The sequence below is a fragment of the Miscanthus floridulus genome, chromosome 16, assembly GCF_019320115.1.
Source record: "Miscanthus floridulus cultivar M001 chromosome 16, ASM1932011v1, whole genome shotgun sequence".
Classification (NCBI taxonomy): Eukaryota; Viridiplantae; Streptophyta; class Magnoliopsida; order Poales; family Poaceae; genus Miscanthus; species Miscanthus floridulus.
In genome coordinates this window covers 43,493,984-43,512,794 of record NC_089595.1, presented here as the reverse complement: position 1 = coordinate 43,512,794, position 18,811 = coordinate 43,493,984, and the positions used below count along the sequence as shown (strand labels likewise).

The 18,811-nt window shown below is 46.9% G+C and overlaps 1 protein-coding gene and 1 pseudogene across 2 annotated transcripts; one reads left to right on the top strand and one right to left on the bottom strand.

The window, feature by feature from the left end:
- Positions 1-1,456: 1,456 nt before the first annotated feature.
- LOC136510629 (uncharacterized) lies at positions 1,457-8,744 on the bottom strand (annotated as a pseudogene).
- A 6,130-nt stretch (positions 8,745-14,874) lies between these two features.
- On the top strand, positions 14,875-17,763 carry LOC136513872 (bidirectional sugar transporter SWEET3a-like). 2 transcript variants are annotated; one of them, XR_010773463.1, is made up of 7 exons: positions 14,875-14,954; positions 15,043-15,079; positions 15,173-15,395; positions 15,787-15,948; positions 16,259-16,378; positions 16,486-16,797; positions 16,906-17,763. XR_010773463.1 is itself a non-coding variant. In XM_066507849.1 (6 exons), exons 1-6 carry the CDS (start codon positions 14,918-14,920, stop codon positions 16,648-16,650), a joined length of 744 nt encoding a protein of 247 aa, XP_066363946.1. In that variant the 5' UTR covers positions 14,875-14,917; the 3' UTR covers positions 16,651-16,858. The 2 variants fall into 2 exon arrangements, 1 of the variants encoding a protein (XP_066363946.1); XM_066507849.1 differs by lacking the exon at positions 16,906-17,763 and having other exon boundaries at positions 16,486-16,858.
- The last annotated feature ends 1,048 nt before the right edge of the window (positions 17,764-18,811 follow it).

The window sequence follows — 18,811 nt, the reverse complement described above, 5'->3', positions numbered from 1 at the left end:
TGCTGCGCCGGTTGGGCCAAGCAGGCTACATACGCGCGAGCAGGCCAGAAGGGAGGAGTGGCGAGCTGGGCCAAGGGTGAGCAGGCTAGCGGGGCAGGCTGGGCCACGGCTTCGAGTGGGAGAGGCTGGCTAGGCCTGCTGGCGCCTTGGGCTATTTTGGCCATTTCTTTTTCCCCTACCATTTCCTATTTTCTAAATAAACCAAGGCTCGTGTATTGTATACAGGTGTTGCCAACTTGTACACCTCCTAGTGGGTCCACTAGAGGTCAACTAGGGGTAGTGGGGTCCATGTCAAGGGTTGGCAACTCACGGGCATTGAGTTGATAAAGATAGTTGGTTGATTATAGAAATTAGGTCAAGGGTTCATGAGAGATTCTAGAAGGAGTCAAAAGGATTCGCTACGGACTTGTGCTCTTCAACACAAAACCCTAAACCAAATAAGGAACTCTGGCAAGCTCCTACAAGCATCACTATATGTATGCAACAATTTATTTATAAATTGTTCTTTGTTTGTCCTAGCATCTACATGCTTCACATATTGTAGGAAAATTTTTAAAAAGTTCATATTTTTTACTTCTCCAAAAACCCGGGTTGTTACACGTAGTAGGTTACGATGGCTTAGATGCGCTCCTCATGATGCATGTCAGTGATGAGTTTTTTACAGACTTTGGTAGTCACCTGCTCTGCCCTGGCCTCAAATCCCTCCTCGCATCTGTAATAAGTCTGCATACAAAAGCGATGTATCCATTCATTATTTCAAGAAAAGTCCAATGAATGCGACATATTGAGCAATGTTGTGCGAGGGAGACTTACCCAAAACTCTACCTTCACCTGAGCCACCTTGTTGGGGTACTCCGCATCGATGGCGATGGCGTAGTGGTCAAACGAGTAGGCCGGCTCCATCTTCGATGTGTACGTGACAATGTCGAGAAAGTGTTGCCTGCACAGAAGACCTAGGATGACGTTGACTAGCCATGCGCTACCACCCAACACAACCACCCAGTTCCTGCACAAGTGATTAACAAAAATTATTAGTTTTTTTCATCATATCATATGAAGTAGTGGTGATAACATATAAAGTTACTTACTTTTGCCCTTCGGGGCGAATCACTGGGCGTTGGTGAGGAAGCGAAACCTGTGGGAGGCTCGCGGGACCTCGCAAGTAGACACTCGAAGAGGAGTCAGAGGAAACAAAACCTATGCCTGCCGCCTCGCACTCGTCGTCCTCATGCGGCCCCTCCTCATCTGTCTGCCGAACCAGCTCCTCGTTCGACTTGTCCACGGGCGCCACCTCCTCCTCATGCGGTGTGGGAGGAGATGGCCCCCTCCTACGGCTAGCGGTCCTCCTCCTCCTCCTGTCTGATCCCTCCGCCGCCCCCTCCGCCTCCTCCTGCAGCCGGCGTGGTCTTTGGTAAATCGATTTCACGAACCTATGATGCTCGCCCGCCATCTTTGTTCAATCACCTGCAATAAAAAAGAAAAACAAGACATAATTAGAAAAAGGTGCAAAAATGAATAAAACATAATTACAAAAAAACATAGTAATACATGTATTAGAAATATATGCAAAAATGAACAAAACATAATTACAAAAAATATAGTATTACATGTATTAGAAATAATCTTCATGATTGAGATTAACTAGATCATAGGTCTCGTCATCACTATCAACATTGTCCAACTCATCAACACTATCCAAAGGAGGAATGTTGTCTTCATTGTCATTGTCTAAACATAATAGCTCAAGCATTTGTATGTCCTTCAGATTTCGCACCTCGTCTCTAGCGTCCTCATCATCATCCCTTTCATTGTCTACTTCCATTCCTATCTCTTCGGTTAAGTCTATGTCAAACCTCCCTTGTAGCCCCTCTTCTTGATAGAACTCTCCATCATATGTGTTTGGGTTGAAGTTGTAATCTTCATCGTTTGGGATAGGTAGTTTACTATGTGGCGATACCTTGTGCACAATAGACAAACCCTTAAGATGCTCAGCGTCTTTGCACGCATATGACGTATAATAAACCTAGACGGCCTATTGAGCCACAATGTAGACATCTTTTCCTAGATAGATAGAATCCTATCGAATCTCGACTAGCCCAAGCTTAGGGGTCCATCTTGTTACTCCAGGATGAAACTAGTGGCATTTGAATATGACAGGAGTAAGAGGTTTAGAACCATAGAATGATAGTTCGTAGATTTCTTCAATTCTTCCATAATAGTCGAGTCCATCAGTGCCGGGCGTAACTACTCCGCTGTTTGTGGTTTTTCGATTGGGCCAACTCTGCTCATAGCTTGCTGTGTGAAAATGATATCCATTCACGTCAAAACCGGTAAATGACTTGACCCTAACGGCATAGCCGTTTGCAACCTGTCTCAACTCATCACTTATAGGCGCATCAGTTTGGGCTTTCTGTTTGAACCAACAAATTAAATTGGTGCTCTCTAGTCCCACACCCTGTGATGGTCCGAGAGAGCTCCTTGGCTCAAAGCTGGTAGAATAAGTAGCTCAACTCTGCCAGCACTTGCCAGACATGCTCCGGGACATAGCCTCGAACCATCACTGGAAGAAGCCACTCAATCCATATATGGTAGTCATGACTCTTCATCCCGTTGACTCATAGAGTGCCTAAGTTCACTCCCCTCTTTAGATTCGCTACATACCCATCAGGGAACATTAGCGTCTGGATCCATTCAAGTACTTCCCTCCTTTGGTCCTTTTTCAAGACGAAATCGGCCTTAGGCCTTCTCTAGGTCTTGCCACGACTAGGAGGCTGCATCTCTTGATTTGGTCTATCACACACAGTGTTTTCCTAAATGCTAAACGGTAAACATCGGTCACCTACTGTTTAGCCATTATTCGGGCAAAACGTCCCATTAAACAGGCTAAACGGCCAATTAAACAGGGTAAACGGGTGATTAAATGGAAACAGCGCACCACTATGTAGCGTTTACATGGTATTTAAACGGGCTAAACGACCATTTAGGCGAACAGTGATCGCACAACGTTGCCAGGTCCACTCTAGCCTTAGGATTGTCCTTAGACTTTTTAGTGTCCATGAGTGTTGCCCAAAGTGCCTCGGCGACATTCTTTTTAGTGTGCATTACATCAATGTTATGTGGTAAAAGAAGGTCATCGAAATAGGGGAGCCTCATCATGCCCGAGATATGAGTCCACATATGTTGCTCACCATATCCCACAAAACCACCTTCTTCATTGGGCATGAGAGCATCTATCTGAGCATGAACCTCGGCACCAGTCATCATCCGCGGTGCAGGGTTTGTCACTTTGACACCTTTCGTAAAGTTCTTGATGTCTTGTCTGAATGGATGGTCAAAAGGTAGGAATTGACAATTGTTGACGAAATATGGTCGGCAGTCCACCGAGGGGGGTGCCCGTGGTGGTAGATTATCGGTAGGATGCGTGTAATCAGGAACCAGATGGTGACACAAGGCGCAGAGACAGTGATTTAGACAGGTTCGGGCCGTCTGGTCAACGTAATACCCTACGTCCTGTGTCTTTGGTGTATTGTATTGAGATGTATACCGTATGATCTGTCCCTGAGGGGGACCCCTGCCTCTCCTTATATACTCTGGAGGAGGAGGGTTACAAGTAAAGCATCCTATTTGGTACTATTACAATATCTAGCACAACTTGTAATCTTGCCATGTATGCCTAGATCTCACGGGTCGGGCCACCTTGGATGGTGCGGCCCATGTACCATCTTGCGGTACCTGGGGGTATATCCCCCACAGCTAGTCCCCGAGCGCCATGTATTCTGATGCGACACGCCGTTTCAACCTTCTTCGAATAGTGAGGCTTGAGTTCTTGACATCACCGACCACCATTGTCGCCGGAGAAGTAGGTTGTCCGAAGAATGTATGGTGCTCTTAAGAAGAAAGAAAAAGATTTCCGTCCCAGGAAGTGTGCCCACTTGTATTTCTGAAAAGAAATGTAAGTGCGTCTTGAAGCGTAGCATCTTTGATCATCAGAGGCGTAGTGGTCGAAAAACAAGCACATTCACCGCAAGGTGAAGTGTGCCCACTTAGTCCCCGAGCCTGGTAGTAGGTGACTTAGGCACGTGGTGCCAGGGTCTAAAAAGAATTCCCAGTTAAATTGAGAACCCAATCGTCGTACAGGTGATACGAGATGCACCGACAGGTGCATCGTACCGATGTAGTCCCCGAGCTTGCTGGAAGGCGAGGTATGAGCCTTGTAGCAAGGTCTAAGTGAGAAAAAATATCCCAACTGTATGCGAGTTGCCAGTCACATGTAGTCGAGACGCAAAGTCTCCGAGCCGTGGTCGGAGAGTGGTCGAGGCAGTCCCCGAGCTACGGTCAAGGAGCGAGACGCAAAGTCCCCGAGCCGTGGTCAGAGAGTGGTCGGGGTAGTCCCCGAGCACAGGTCGAGGAGCGAGCGACGAAGTCCCCGAGCCGTGGTCGGAGAGTGGTTGAGGCAGTCCCCGAGCTACGGTCGAGGAGCGAGCGATGAAGTCCCCGAGCCGTGGTCGGAGAGTGATCGAGACAGTCCCCGAGCACAGGTCGAGGAGCGAGTGACGAAGTCCCCGAGCCATGGTCGGAGAGTGATCGAGGCAGTCTCCGAGCATAGGTCGAGGAGCGAGCGACGAAGTCCCCGAGCCATGGTCGGAGAGTGATCGAGGCAGTCCCCGAGCATAGGTCGAGGAGCGAGCGACGAAGTCCCCGAGCCGTGGTCGAAGAGTGATCGAGGCAGTCCCCGAGCACAGGTCGAGGAGCGACCGACGAAGTCCCCGAGACGTGGTCGGAGCTCAGCGGAGCTGCTCGAGATGTGATCGACATGGTCGGAGCTCGGAGTGGTCTGGCGAGAAGTCCCAGAGCACGGAGTGGTCTGGCGAGTCTCCGAGCACGAGCGTGGTCTGGCCAGAGTCCTCGAGACGAGCGTGGCCTGGCCAGAGTCCTCGAGCACCGTAGGGGTTTTGGCGAACCCTGAAGCATGAGCTCGCTGACCGAACTGTGTTCCTGAAAAATAAACACAGAGAGCGGTAGTACATGATGGTGTACGAAATATATTGACCTCTCTATAGGAGGTGAAGTAAACACTTGGTGTTCGGTTGGCGATGAATTATACTTGGTGTAATATTCGAAAAATAACATTAGTTGTTTTTAGCCCTTTTGTTATGTAGAGGCGTAGCGCGATGTATTAACCTGTCCTGAAGAATGCGCCAGCTCTGGGCTGACCAACATCTCGTAGCGCGAGGTACGGAACGCTGCCACACGTAGAGTGCCAGTGTTACCAGGGAGCGACTGCCGACTACCCGTAGCGCAGAGGGCGGACTCTCATGCACGCGTGGGGTGGAGCCGGAGACAGTGCCGGCTCTGGGATTCTCAAGCAGGAAGGAAAACGTATTGGCAAACCATTGTAAAAACTTATACATGTTTTGGATTGTATGTATGGAGAAAATTCGACGCAGAGCGCACCCTAAGGGTGGTCGGCGGAGGTGTACGATGATCAAAGAGATTTTCAATTAAAAATAATACTTAGCTTTATTGATGACCGGTGGGGTAGTCGGCGTGCCGCAATGTCCAAGAGATGGCTTGACGTGTTGTTGGCGATGAAGTTGTCCAGTCCTCGAGCTTTTTGACCTGTCGTCATGACTGTGGTCGCGATTGTTGTAGCGCCGTTCTTCGCGGCGATCATCATTGGGACGTAGTCTTGTGGTCGAGGTGGTCAAAGCTCGGCGGAGCTGCTTAGGACGTGGTCGACGTGGTCGCAGTCGACGTGGTCGGAGCTTGGCGGAGCTGCTCAGGACGTGGTCGACGTGGTCCATGGTCGACGTGATCCGGATGGCTTGCTTGTGGCTCGATGCAGTCGGACGGGCGCGTGGGGTTGTAGTTGTAGTCGCGCTTGCGTCGGAGCCATGATGACGTTGAGGTCTTGATCTTCGAGAATTGTTGCCGCCGCGGATTTGTACTCCTTCCCAAACGTCGGCACAGTGTTGGATCTTGTCGTAATACACGCACGCATCTTCCTGTATCTGAGCGATGCACGCATGCAGATACATATACATGTACACGCAAGAAACCGAGTTTGGACCGGCTTGCATGCTGCTACATGTTGTCGGAACTTCCGGGAAAGTCGGAGTTGTTGATCGAGACTTAGTTGAAGTCGAGCTCAGCGGGCAGAGTCGGAATCGGTACCAGGTGAGTCGATCCCAGTACGGTGCTTGATGATGCCGCTGATGAAGTGGTTTACGATTGAGACAAGGCGGTTGCTCATGGACCAGGCGATGAGCACATGTGAGCCCGAAGGAGATCTGAACTATCTTCAGCTTGCATGGCACTGTAGATCACACAGCCTTCGATTTCTTGCTTACCTGACAGCTTGCACCCGAACGTTCATGCATGCGGTGGACTGGTAGCCAGCAACAACCAACATGCAAGTCCAATCTAGTCCTGTAGGGTTACGATGAACTGACGTCATGGTTCGTAGAAGTAGTGGCCGATGCCAAATCTGCGGTAGTAGATTCTGAACGCCCCTTTCAATGACGCTGCTGAAGCTGGGAAGCAGACCCGATCTTGTTGAAATCTCGGCTTGCTTCCCAGGTATACGACGCCGGAGACGACGCCGTAGATAGCCGACTTAACGACGAGTTCGTGCAGCGACGTCAAGCCACTGCAAGAGCCTCAAGACGACGACTCCATCGTAGGTGAAGGACGCCGCCGCCAGAAGCTAAATTGCCACGGATGGCATTGATCTTCAGATCCCATCTGGTTCACCGTAGATCAGTGCGCACGATCCCCTAAAGGGGTCCCCTACCTGGCGCGCCACTATCGACGAAATATGGTCGGCAGTCTACCTAGGGGTATGCCCAAGGTAGTAGATTATCGGCAGACAGATGCGCAAGCCCCAAACAAGACGGTGACGCAAGACAGACATGAGGTTTTATCCAGGTTCGGCCGCCAAGAAGGCGTAATACCTACGTCCTGCGTCTGATTATGGTCGGCAGTCCACCGAGGGGGGTGCCCGTGGTGGTAGATTATCGGTAGGATGCGTGTAATCAGGAACCAGATGGTGACACAAGGCGCAGAGACAGCGATTTAGACAGGTTCGGGCCGTCTGGTCAACGTAATACCCTACGTCCTGTGTCTTTGGTGTATTGTATTGAGATGTATACCGTATGATCTGTCCCTGAGGGGGGCCCCTGCCTCTCCTTATATACTCTGGAGGAGGAGGGTTACAAGTAAAGTATCCTATTTGGTACTATTACAATATCTAGCACAACTTGTAATCTTGCCATGTATGCCTAGATCTCACGGGTCGGGCCACCTCAGATGGTGCGGCCCATGTACCATCTTGTGGTACATGGGGGTATATCCCCCACAACAATGTCTGTCGAATGACGAATACTTGTCACCCTTCTGCAACCAAATGAACCTCACACCTTCCTTGCATATTGGGCATGGGAACTTCCCGTGAACACACCAGGCGTAGAATATCCCATACGCCAGGAAGTCATGCAGGGAGTAGTGGTACCAAACATGCATTTTGAAGGTTGTCTTTGTAGCTCGATCGTATGTTCATACCCCTTCATCCCAAGCATGGACCAATTCATGAAACATGGGCTCCATGAACACACCCATATTACTCCTTGGGTGTCCAGGAATTATGAACAACAAGAATACGTTATGTCGTTGAAAGGAGACACCGGGGGGGGGAGATTAAGGGGGATAACGAAGACGGGCCAACATGTGTATGGGGCAGCCATCATTCCATAAGGATTGAACCCATCTGTTGCCAGCACGACAAGTACATTACGAGCCTCATCTGCTTTGTCATGATGTTTGTCATTAAAGTAGATCCAAGTTTCACCATCGGATGGATGTACCATCTTGTCAGAATTATACCGTTTGCCATTTTTGTGCCATGTCATTTGTTTCGTGGATTCCTCGATCATATATAGCCGTTCGATCCTCGGTAGGAATGGAAGGTACCATATGATTTTCACGGGGATCGTAAGTTGCCTCTTTTGGCCATCATCAGAGTTTACCTCTAGGTACCTGGAGGATTTACACTTTGGACAGAACTTTGCATGCCTGTGTTCTTTCCTAAATAGGACGCACCCCTTTAGATAAGCATGTATCTGCTCATACGACATCTTTAATGCACGAAGGAGTTTCTGTGACTCGTACATGCTCTTTGGCAGAATGTGGCCCTTCGGAAGCAGGGTGCCAATCATGGCCAACATCTTATCGAAGCCTTCTCGACTCAAGTTTAACTCGGACTTCAACCCCATTAAGCATCCAATGGCATCCAGTTGAGACACCGTTGACCGATCATGAAGGGGTTTCTGTGCCGAGTCCATCATGTTGTAGAACACCTGTGTGGCTGCCTCCATCTCCTCCTTCTCACGTCCCTCATCGAACTGTCCTTAGTGAAAGTCATCTAACATGTCTGCTACCCCGGCATCAGCATCAAAAGCCTCCACCCGTGGTCTCACCACCTCCTCTCTCATACGATGGGCTTCACCATGGTGGACCCACCGGTTGTAGTCTGGCATAAATCCATTCTTCACAAGATGTTTACCCATTTCCACCTTGTTTACCCTTCTCCTGTTTCCACAATTGTTGCAGGGACATAAAACTAGGCAATGTCCTTTAGTAGCCTTGCCAAATGCATTGTTCAAGAAAGCATCGGTCTTGTTCATCCATTCCGTGGTGTAATCACTCTGACTTCTCCGGCCCATGTACATCCACTGACGGTCATCCATCCTCTAACATATGTATCAGCGAGTAATGTAACCATCAATTGCATCTACATGGTGTTCCTACTGTCTAATAGGTGAGGATAGGCCCTAATCCCACCCACGGATGCATAGATGAGGTTAGTTTTCATGCTCTACTCCTATCCAAGACAGAATTTTGGTAGCACCTCCCCACTGTTTTCTAGATACACGTCCTATCAAAGAAGAGTGTGTATCCGAAGAACAACAGGGAGGTGATGCCGAAACTTTGTCTCGGACCGGAGTAGACCATAGAAACTAACCCATCTACGCATCCGCAGGCTGTCCAAAAATGTGGACAATCTGAAACAGATACGGTCATAGATATACAAAGATCTACATACCTCCAACCGTATCTCTTTTAAATAGGAGACGCCTAACTGGGTTACGCGATCTACGACCATGATATGGAAAGAGGGGTTATACCTAGGGTGGCGGTAGAGTCAGGCTAGTGGGGCCATGGCGGGTCGGTGCAGTGGCGAGGTGACGCGGTGCAGGTAGACTGGCACGGCGACGGGAACTCCGACTCGGCTCCGACGGGCTCTTCTCTACAAAAATGGAACAAAATACTGTCATTTAAAAAAATCGACAGAACCTCCCTTGTACGGTGAGGTTTCCAAAACCTGCAAAAACAATGACACGATGGCCGACAAGCACATATGTCTCGACAAAAGCCATGTAGTTTGGTTATCAATCCATACAGAAGAATATATCCAAGTAGTACCACTACTTCTACTACTACTTCCACTATTGCTACTACTACTACCACTACTTCTAATACTACTACTAGCACTAGCACTACTACTACAACTAATACTACTACAACTATCACTACCACGACAACAACAAGAGAGAGGCCATACCTAACGGGCGCTGGGGGTCAGGGTCGGGCAGCGTCGGGGTCGGGCTAGGGTCGCCGGAGTCGGGAACAGGGTTGGGCATGGGCGGCGTCGGGGCGGGCGGTCCACGAGGCGCGGCCGGGGGCAGGTCCGGCTCCTACTCCTCCTCCTCGCCTCCTCCCCCTCCTCCTCCTCCTCCCCTCCTCCACCCGCCAGTGTTGGCGGGCCGGCGTGGGTGAGCTGGCCACGCTCGACCACACGTGGGCATGGGGGCGGGGCTGGCGGGGGCGGGGGTGGGGGCAGGCGCCGGCGCACGACGCGGGGAGGGGCTACGGCGGTCGGCGCACGACGTGGGGAAGGGCGGCGGCGCGCGGCGTCGACAGCGGCCCGGTGGCTGGCGGGCGCAGGTAGCGCGGGTGCGCGAGAGGCGCGGCCGGGTGGCGTGGGCACGGGCGGTGGCACGTGCGTGTGGGTGGGGTGTGTGGGCCGGCCCAGCCGGTGGGGTTAAATCCCCCCTTTGCCTAGTGCCCTAGATCTGGCACTCGGCAAAGGGTTTTTTAATTTTTTTAACCGCCTCTTTGCCGAGTGTCACCTGGCCTGGCACTCGGCAAAGAAGGTTTTTTTTAAAAAATCTTTGCCGAGTGTCCTTGATCTGGCACAAGGTAAAGATTTTTTTTTTCAAAAAATACTTTGCCGAGTGCCCCTGACACGGCGCTCGGCAAAGTTTTCAATATTTTTTTTTTGAAATTTCTATGTCGAGTGCCCACTGATTCGGCACTCGGCAAAGATAGGAATTAAAAAATTACTTTTTTTTGAAATACCTTTGCCGAGTGCCCCTGTGAAGGCACTCGGCAAAGAGGAAATTTCTAAAAAATATCAAAAACCTCTTTGCCGAGCGCCTTATTGTTGGCACTCGGCAAAGACCCCTTTTGCCGAGTGCCATGCCCCGGCGCTCAGCAATTTTTTTGGCCTCCAAATTTTTTGTGCAGACCTTTTTAAGTACTAGGAACTCCTCATTAGAATTTGAGGATTTTTTGTGGCTTTTTGATATATTTAGTTACTTTATTTCGTTTACTTGAATTTTTTCGAAAAATATAAATTTAAACTGCACGTGGTACAAATAATGGAATTTAATGATTCAAAAAATGATAGTCATGTTACTGAGTGTAGTGTGAGGCCGTATCCTGGAACGGACCCGAAATTTCGGACATCTTGTTCACGAAACATGACCGCGAACTTGCGTGCGAAGTGTTTTTAAATCCTATAAAAAGAAAACGAAGTCCGAAAATTATGAAACTTGTGGAGGCTATGATAAAAATTTCAGAAGATTTCGTGCACGTTGTCACGTACGATGCTTACAAACCAAGACATCTCCACATGGGTTTGTAAGCATCGTACATGACAACGTGCACGAAATCATTAAATTCCTGCACGAAACCAAGATATCTTGCTGGCGGAGCCGTCCTTGGGTTTTTATAAATGAAAGAAGAATTGTATTATATAAAATCCGGGTACATCAACACATTACAAGCACTCAGAAAATTGATTTTTATCTAAATTATACCCACGCTATGAATTGCTCCAGATCTCACCCAAATCTGTATGACGCTTCGTATAGATGACCGCATAGGCAAACATTCAGCAAATAGCCTGAGAACAAATGCCCAACGAATGACGAACAACATTCCTGCGAGCAGAGTTTAGAAACTTCTTCTTTCTTGTGTCTTCCTTCTCCTTCTTTCTGCCACCGAAGAGTGAGGAAGCCTGATCTAAAATTTATTCTCCCTAGTCCTTCATTATGACCAGATCTAACCACAACAAAATGGAGAAGAGACTGAAGAAAATTATTCCATGGCGGCGACATCATCTCCGCCTTGATGATGCCATCTGGAAAGAAAAGTCTCCATGTCGTCGTGCCGATGTAGTTGACGCCATAGTTGTCGCCCTCATCTTCAAAAGCGCCGCCATGGAGAAAACGATTCCACCCTACCCCCACGCCGTTGCCGAAGATGAGGAGGAGATAAATCTCCAATACCAACAAACTTGGCATGGAGAGACCGTAACCCTAAGGGCTCGATCTACTTAAAAAACATATTAAAAACGATGGATTCGCACACCCTCCAGCCTCCGACGAGATGCCTCGTCGGAGGAAAAGGGAGGGGGACCAGCGGTGGTGAAAGGCGGCGGGGGGGGGGGGGGGCGGCGATAGGCGAGCCGTGAAGCCGAGGGGTGAACTGTGAGACACAGTTCGCGGACGGAGCCATCCTGGTTAGCTGCAGGGAGCAGCAGCGGCGCTGAATGGAAGCACGGTGATGCGGGAGTAAAATGATACGGCGGTGGCGTGAGGCGACGAGATGAACCTTTTTTTAATCTGCGACTTGAGGAAAATCCCGTGAGTGCGCTGGGAGTGAGTGGACTGGGACGGTTGGGCTAAATTGAATGGGCTGGACGAAATTTTGCTTTTTTATTATTATGGATAGATTATGAACTACAGTATATGTTCTGATATACTCTATCTGTCCCTAAATAACTGTCGTTGTTGGTGTACGTGCCCTAAGTTTAACTTAATTTGTAAAAAATATGTGCAATATTTATATCTCCAAATAAATTTATTAAAAAACTAAATTTAAATATCTTTCCAATAATACTAATTATGTACCATAAATATGAATATATTTTAATATATATTTAGTCAAAATTGTTTCTCAGGAAACGAAAACGACATATATGCAGGGTCAGTGGGGGTACCACAACAACGGGCCATGCACGGTCAAACATGAAACCTTTTGCACAAGCAGATCTCTGTCTTGATGCAGATTAAGAGGGAGAGTAGCTCATGCTACTGTGTGTGCCGCGCTATGTATAGTGCCATGCAGTAGCAAATTAATTATTCACGCAACAGGAAGAATGACGTTGACAAAAATGTGATAGGATTTACATATGCACCTAAGGAGGCAATGAAGATCGCAATTCACATGTACGGATAAATATTGCTGATATCATATTTATTTTCATATTTTTTAAGATTCATCAAAGCTAGATACAGATACAAATGCAGATTTGTTTTTGTTATAAATAAGGATTAATGTGCTTCGAATACGGGACAAGTTACGTCTAGATAACGTTGCTCAAGAATATTTCTTGGAAACTGAATAAAGACAATATAATATCTACATGTATAAAATACAAAAAAGCACAAATTACCTCATATTTAAAGCATAAATTTATTTCTGATCAAATTGCTCAAACTATTCTCAAATTTATTTTTTCTAAATTAAAGAATATTTGCATTCACTAACCATTTGTATTTATTTAGTTTACTTTAAATTTTTAAAAATAGTAGTTGAATTTGAACTTTGTTCATAATTCATAGTTCTATATGAATTTTATAAAATATGGCCAATTATTAGTCACTTACTGTTTATGGGCTGAAATTTATCTTTTGTTTTGAGTCTACGGAGCTGCGGTGATAATGTTTCACCGCTGGTTCAAAGGCCGGCAGGAGGCAAAAACAATTTTTACCCCTGGCTTTTCGCCCACTACACAACACTTACAAACCAACGGAGGAAACAAGTTTCACCATTAATTTGAAAGTCGTGGACACGCGCAGTGGCCAACTGGCCTTTGAGCTAATGGGACTGCCAGCTTGTGAACGATGCAACGATGAAAACCACCACTGTTACCACCGCAATGATAGCTATTTTCACCGCTGGTTTGTTCGGCCACTGTCCTCCACCTGCTACAATGATCCGGTGGTGAAAAGCACCGAGAACAAAAAACACTTTTCAATCCTCGTCTTAATTACTCCCTCCACTTCTTTGCACACGTGCCTTCCACCCTTTATTTCTTCCCCATTCTTGCGTCTTTTTTCACTAAGGTCCTCATGGAGGTGTGTGTTAGCTTGAACTCTTGTATTCTCAAACTTATATATCTCATGTTCTTGAGAGAACAATGTGGTCGGATTTGATGTATGGACTCTTGACTAGAACCGAATGTATATTTAAATGCATTGTGTAGGTTGTGGGCATGATGTGATCATAATACTAATGCTACTAATTATTATACTATAATTAAATTAGTATTCTGAAAATTCATTATGACCTCCTGCTCTAGACAAAACTTTTTGTTGATATGGTAAAACTGGCGATGGATGAAGACATCACCGCCGGATCAAATGCCACACCGGCTATAAAACGATTAGCTCTTCATCACCACTGAATCAAATGACACACCGGCGAAGATGAGCTCTTCTTCATCACTGCCAGGTCTCACACCGCATCGGCGGTAATGACCACTTCATCATCACTGGATCAAACAACACACCAATGTTGACGATTTCTTTCATCACCGCCGGATCTAACACAAACCGACGGTGATGTCTACTTCATCGCTGCCAGATCATATGCCAAACCGGCGGTGATAGAGACAACATTGCCGCCGGATCAAATGACACACCGGCAATGATGAGCTCTTCTTCATTACCTCCAGATTGCACGCCTCATTGGCGGTAATGATCACTTCATCACTGCCGGCTCAAACAACACACCAATGGTGATGATTTCTTCATCACCGCTAGACTGTATGCCAAATCGACAGTGATGTCCACTTCATCACCGCCGGATCATATACCAAACTACGGTGATAACCTTGGTTACCATTGCCCACTTTCACAAATGCTGACGAAAACCGACAGTAAAAGAGGGTTATGAACTAACATTCTATAGTAGTGATTATCCGACTAGATATCCAATATCCGACGAACACTAGCCTTCTTAATTATATTATATTATTATTATCTGATGATGTGAAAATTAAAAACTATCAGAATCTTGATTTGATATTTATGAAAATGTTTGGATATCCAAAAATATATCTAAATTAATATGACTCTATTCGATCGATCAGACGTCAGAAACTATCTGTATTATTTATATCCCTGTATGCAACCTACCCCGCACAGCTACGTATGCTATCCAAGTGTCCATTATCTGTCTGTAAGGATCTCGTTCTTTCATGATTATTCTCGAAGGCTCATACACGGAACTTATATTATATTAGATTAGATAGATACCAGACAACAGATGAAAGACCTTGTCTGCATTACTCTACTTTTGCACAAAACACAGCTTTTCGTAGCTAGTAATGGTAAAGGCACTCCGCATGTACTAATATTCTTTCTAGCATACATAGTGGCTTGAGCATACCGTTGTCTCTCCAGCTTAACATTTGTTGCTGTGTGCTATAAATAGGCGAATGAACCAGCCACAATTTAGGTCCTATCCTCCTGCGTCAAGAGAGACTCGTAAAGCCATCAGAGCAACAATGGTTACTAGCATTCGCTTCATAGTTGGAATTATAGGTATTTTCTGTCTGCAAACTATGACCCTGCTGATTCATTGTTCAACAACTTCGCCTATACCACCTCGCTTATCGTCTCTTTCTTGCAGGATCTGTAGTCTGTGTGCTCCTCTATGCGGTTCCAGTGTAAATGACTACATGCATATCCTGAGCTAATATGATCCCAAACACAGCATGAAGCGTATGTGTGGCTAACTAATTTCTGTAAACTTTTTCCAGGCTGACGTTTAAGAGAGTGGTAAAAGAGGCCAGTGTTGGAGAATTCTCATGCGTCCCATATATCCTAGCTCTTTTCAGTGCCTTCACTTGGGGCTGGTACGGCTTTCCAATTGTGAGTGATGGGTGGGAGAACCTATCACTCTTTGGTACCTGCGCTGTTGGAGTACTCTTTGAAACTTCATTCGTCATCGTATACATATGGTTTGCACCAAGAGACAAAAAGGTACATATACTTAGAGCCTATTTGGATCCCATGGCTAAAAATTAGCCCACCCTGTGAAAATAGATTAAACATGAGCTACTTATGGAAGGGCTAATGGACTCTAACCACCAATTAGCTCTCAGGGACTCTTATTAGCCCAAAATTAGCCCACGTTTAGGCTTTTTAATTGGTATCCAAAAACATGGGCTAATTATTAGCTCCCTGATCCAAACACCCCCTTATTCTAGATGTTTCATATGGAATGCATGATGCTAATGCTTCAGTTTAACCTAGATAGTCATATGAATAGTATCAGTTCTTCGTACATGTGAATGTGATCACTCAAGTTTAAAAGTTTAGAATTTATATATATGTTCACAAGCTCATCGGTGATACTAACATTACCTTGCAGAAGTTTGTCGTGCTAATGGTATCTCTGGTTGTGGCAATGCTCTGCGTGATTGTATCTTTGTCAAGCTTCATATTCCACACACACCATAAGCGCAAGATATTTGTTGGTAGCATTGGTATAGTGACTTCCATGTCGATGTACTGCGGTCCGCTTGTAGCCGTGGTGAGTACTATCAGTTACCACAGGATTATGGATTACAGATATTTAACTGGAATCATGCATGACAAAAACTTACAACAGTGACCTAATATAGACCAACCACTGTATTTAATACTATGTTCAAATTATTAGAAAACTAGGTTACTTTCTAATGTAATACAACGTATACTACTGACAAACCAAAATACTACAGAAATGAAATGAGTTTAGATATGAAGGCTAAAACTCTGAAAGATAAAGTCTTCTAATGGTGCACTGATGGAGGTATTTTCTTAGCTCACCCTGGTTTTCTTTTGTCCTCCCATAATTGCAGAAACAAGTTATCAGGACAAAGAGTGTGGAGTTCATGCCTTTCTACCTGTCATTGTTTTCCTTATTAACCAGTTTTACTTGGACGCTGTATGGAATCCTAGGAAGGGATCCCTATCTTACGGTTAGTATGCAATCTGCATATATTGTCATGTTAGCTAGGTTCTTCTGCCTTTGATTTGCACCACTGTCATCAAGCTGAATTACTGATCAACTTGTTTTGTTCTGAAGGCACCAAATGGCGCCGGGTGTTTAACTGGAATTCTTCAGTTAGTTGTGTACTGCATTTACAGCAGATGCAATAATAAACCACCGAAGACAGTCAATGATATTGAGCTGGTAAATGACCTGGACATAGCAACTAGCCGTCAAGATACAAATGGCTGTAAGCCTTAGCTTCAAGGCCTGCTTTTCTTAAGAAACTGTCTCCAATGCCAGCAGATACAGTCCTGCTATTTGGACATGCAGTTATCTATTTCTGAACTTCTTCAGTGTCATTTCTTTTTGCGAATCTTCGCAGAACAAGTGCTGTGTTTGTAAAAGGTAAAACTAGTTTCAATTCCTCGAAGAAATAAAGGGGCATACATAGCACCTGTAATCAGTACCCTCATTGTGCTCCATTCTAAACGGAAAGGATGTTTTATTCATCAGCTGACTGTCGGCCCCGGGCATCTCTCCGTCGCCCGGATCCGCACTGAACCCCTTCTCCGCGTCGTTTGTGGCGGGCTCCGGTCGCGCGTCGTCGTCGCATGCACTCGGACATGTTCTGTTCGACGCGTGCTCGATCTATGCAATCGACTCCTCGGACGAAGGCATGTGCGAGTTCGACGAGGGCTATCTCTCTCCCTCCTTCGACGCGGCGGCGGGGGAAAGAAAAGGCAATGGCCGCAGACGCTCGCCCGGCGCCTTGGCGCGCCCCGCGTCGTCGTCGTGTCTCCTTCATTGCCGACTCTCGACGTCGAGCTGCTCCGGTCGAGCTGCCCAGCCATAGCCTCAGTCGTGGTTGCCCCCAGTGGCCCAGTGACTGTGGGGGTCCTTGCTTGGCTGCGGTGTGTTGCAACCCTTCTAGATGCCTTCGCTGGAATGATGAGTGCGCTATTGTTGGCCTGGTGCGGGCGCTGGTCGTGGCTTGGCGTGGGGCCGCCAGCGTTACAGGATTGCTACGCATACTCCTCCCGCACCTCCAAGCCACTGCCAGCTCTCGTTAGGCTCCAATGACATCGTCTTGGGGCCCTCTCCCTCCATTGGTCGCTCTGCCTTACAGACTGTCCGGCATTGTTGGCTCGCTCCCCGACACCTGTGCCTACGCCACAGTCACCGCCACTAGAGCGGGAGGAGCGCCTTCCTGGGGTGAAATCTGTGTCATCCAACATGTGGAGGTAGAGACAGCAGAGGCCGCCTTGTCGTCGGCCCTAGTTGCTCTTGTGGCGGCGTCTCGTGGTGCGCCACGTTGTCTCCTACCTACCTCTCTGAATTCTTTGGTGTGGACGGCGAGAACATTACCATCCATGTGTATGCTCCTATGGACTTCCTAGTCTTCTTATGTTTCAGGGCTACTCTTTTTTTTAATGAACCGACATTGACAATGTCTGTTTCTATTGATATAGAAGAAAAATACGCTATGCCAAAACACGTAATCACTGCTGGAGCATCACTGTCAGGTGTGCTTGAGCCGGCAGTGGTTACGGGTAAGGCGAGGATTCTGAAAATTGATGGTAAGCTAATCACCCGGCAGTGATGGCGCCTATCACTGCCGACTGAGACCACCACCTAGCAGTGATATATCACTACCGCTGCCAACTCCTAGTTTTTGTTCTGGCCTTTCAGTATTAGTCCTTTTGGCCGTTGGATCCACCTAACTATCACAACATTGCTTCTCCACTGTTGATCCCACCTACCACCGTTGCTTCTGGTTATAAAAGCGGTGTCCCGATGCCTCCATGGCCAAAGATGAGGTCCAACCTGCCGGCCGATTTAGTATGCAAGATTCCTCATCATCATAATATTTTTGCCACTTAAAGTATCCATACATATGGGCTCTTTTATGGGAGAGAGTCCTACACATGTATATTTCATTATGTATAGTCACAATGATAGACACAAGAGGTACTAGAAGAATGTTTTGTGAAGATGGAGAGCCCAACCTTTAGCGCATCGGTTGGTTTTACAAACATGCTTGTCGGGGCACCGGTTGGTTGTCGGACTGCGTTAAGCCAGTGGCTCGAAGTTGCTCATCACGCCTCCAACGGTTGTTGGTCTGCGTTAAGACAGCAGCAGCTACTTGCTCATCACGGGATCCAAACCCTTATGCACCTCGGCTGGCTCTCTCCACATCCTCCAGCATGCTCTTGCACCTCTATAAGACCCCACTCGAGTGCTAGAAGAATGTTTGTGAGGTGGTTATATTGTAATGTGTTTATAGACTTCGATTGTAACAGCACTCTAGTTGGTAAAATGATGTAATATGTTTGTAGTTTTTGTACTATTTTTCTAGACTTCAAATGATTTCCTATTTTCTGTAGTTTAAACCAATTATTGTTGGTGCGTAGCATCACTC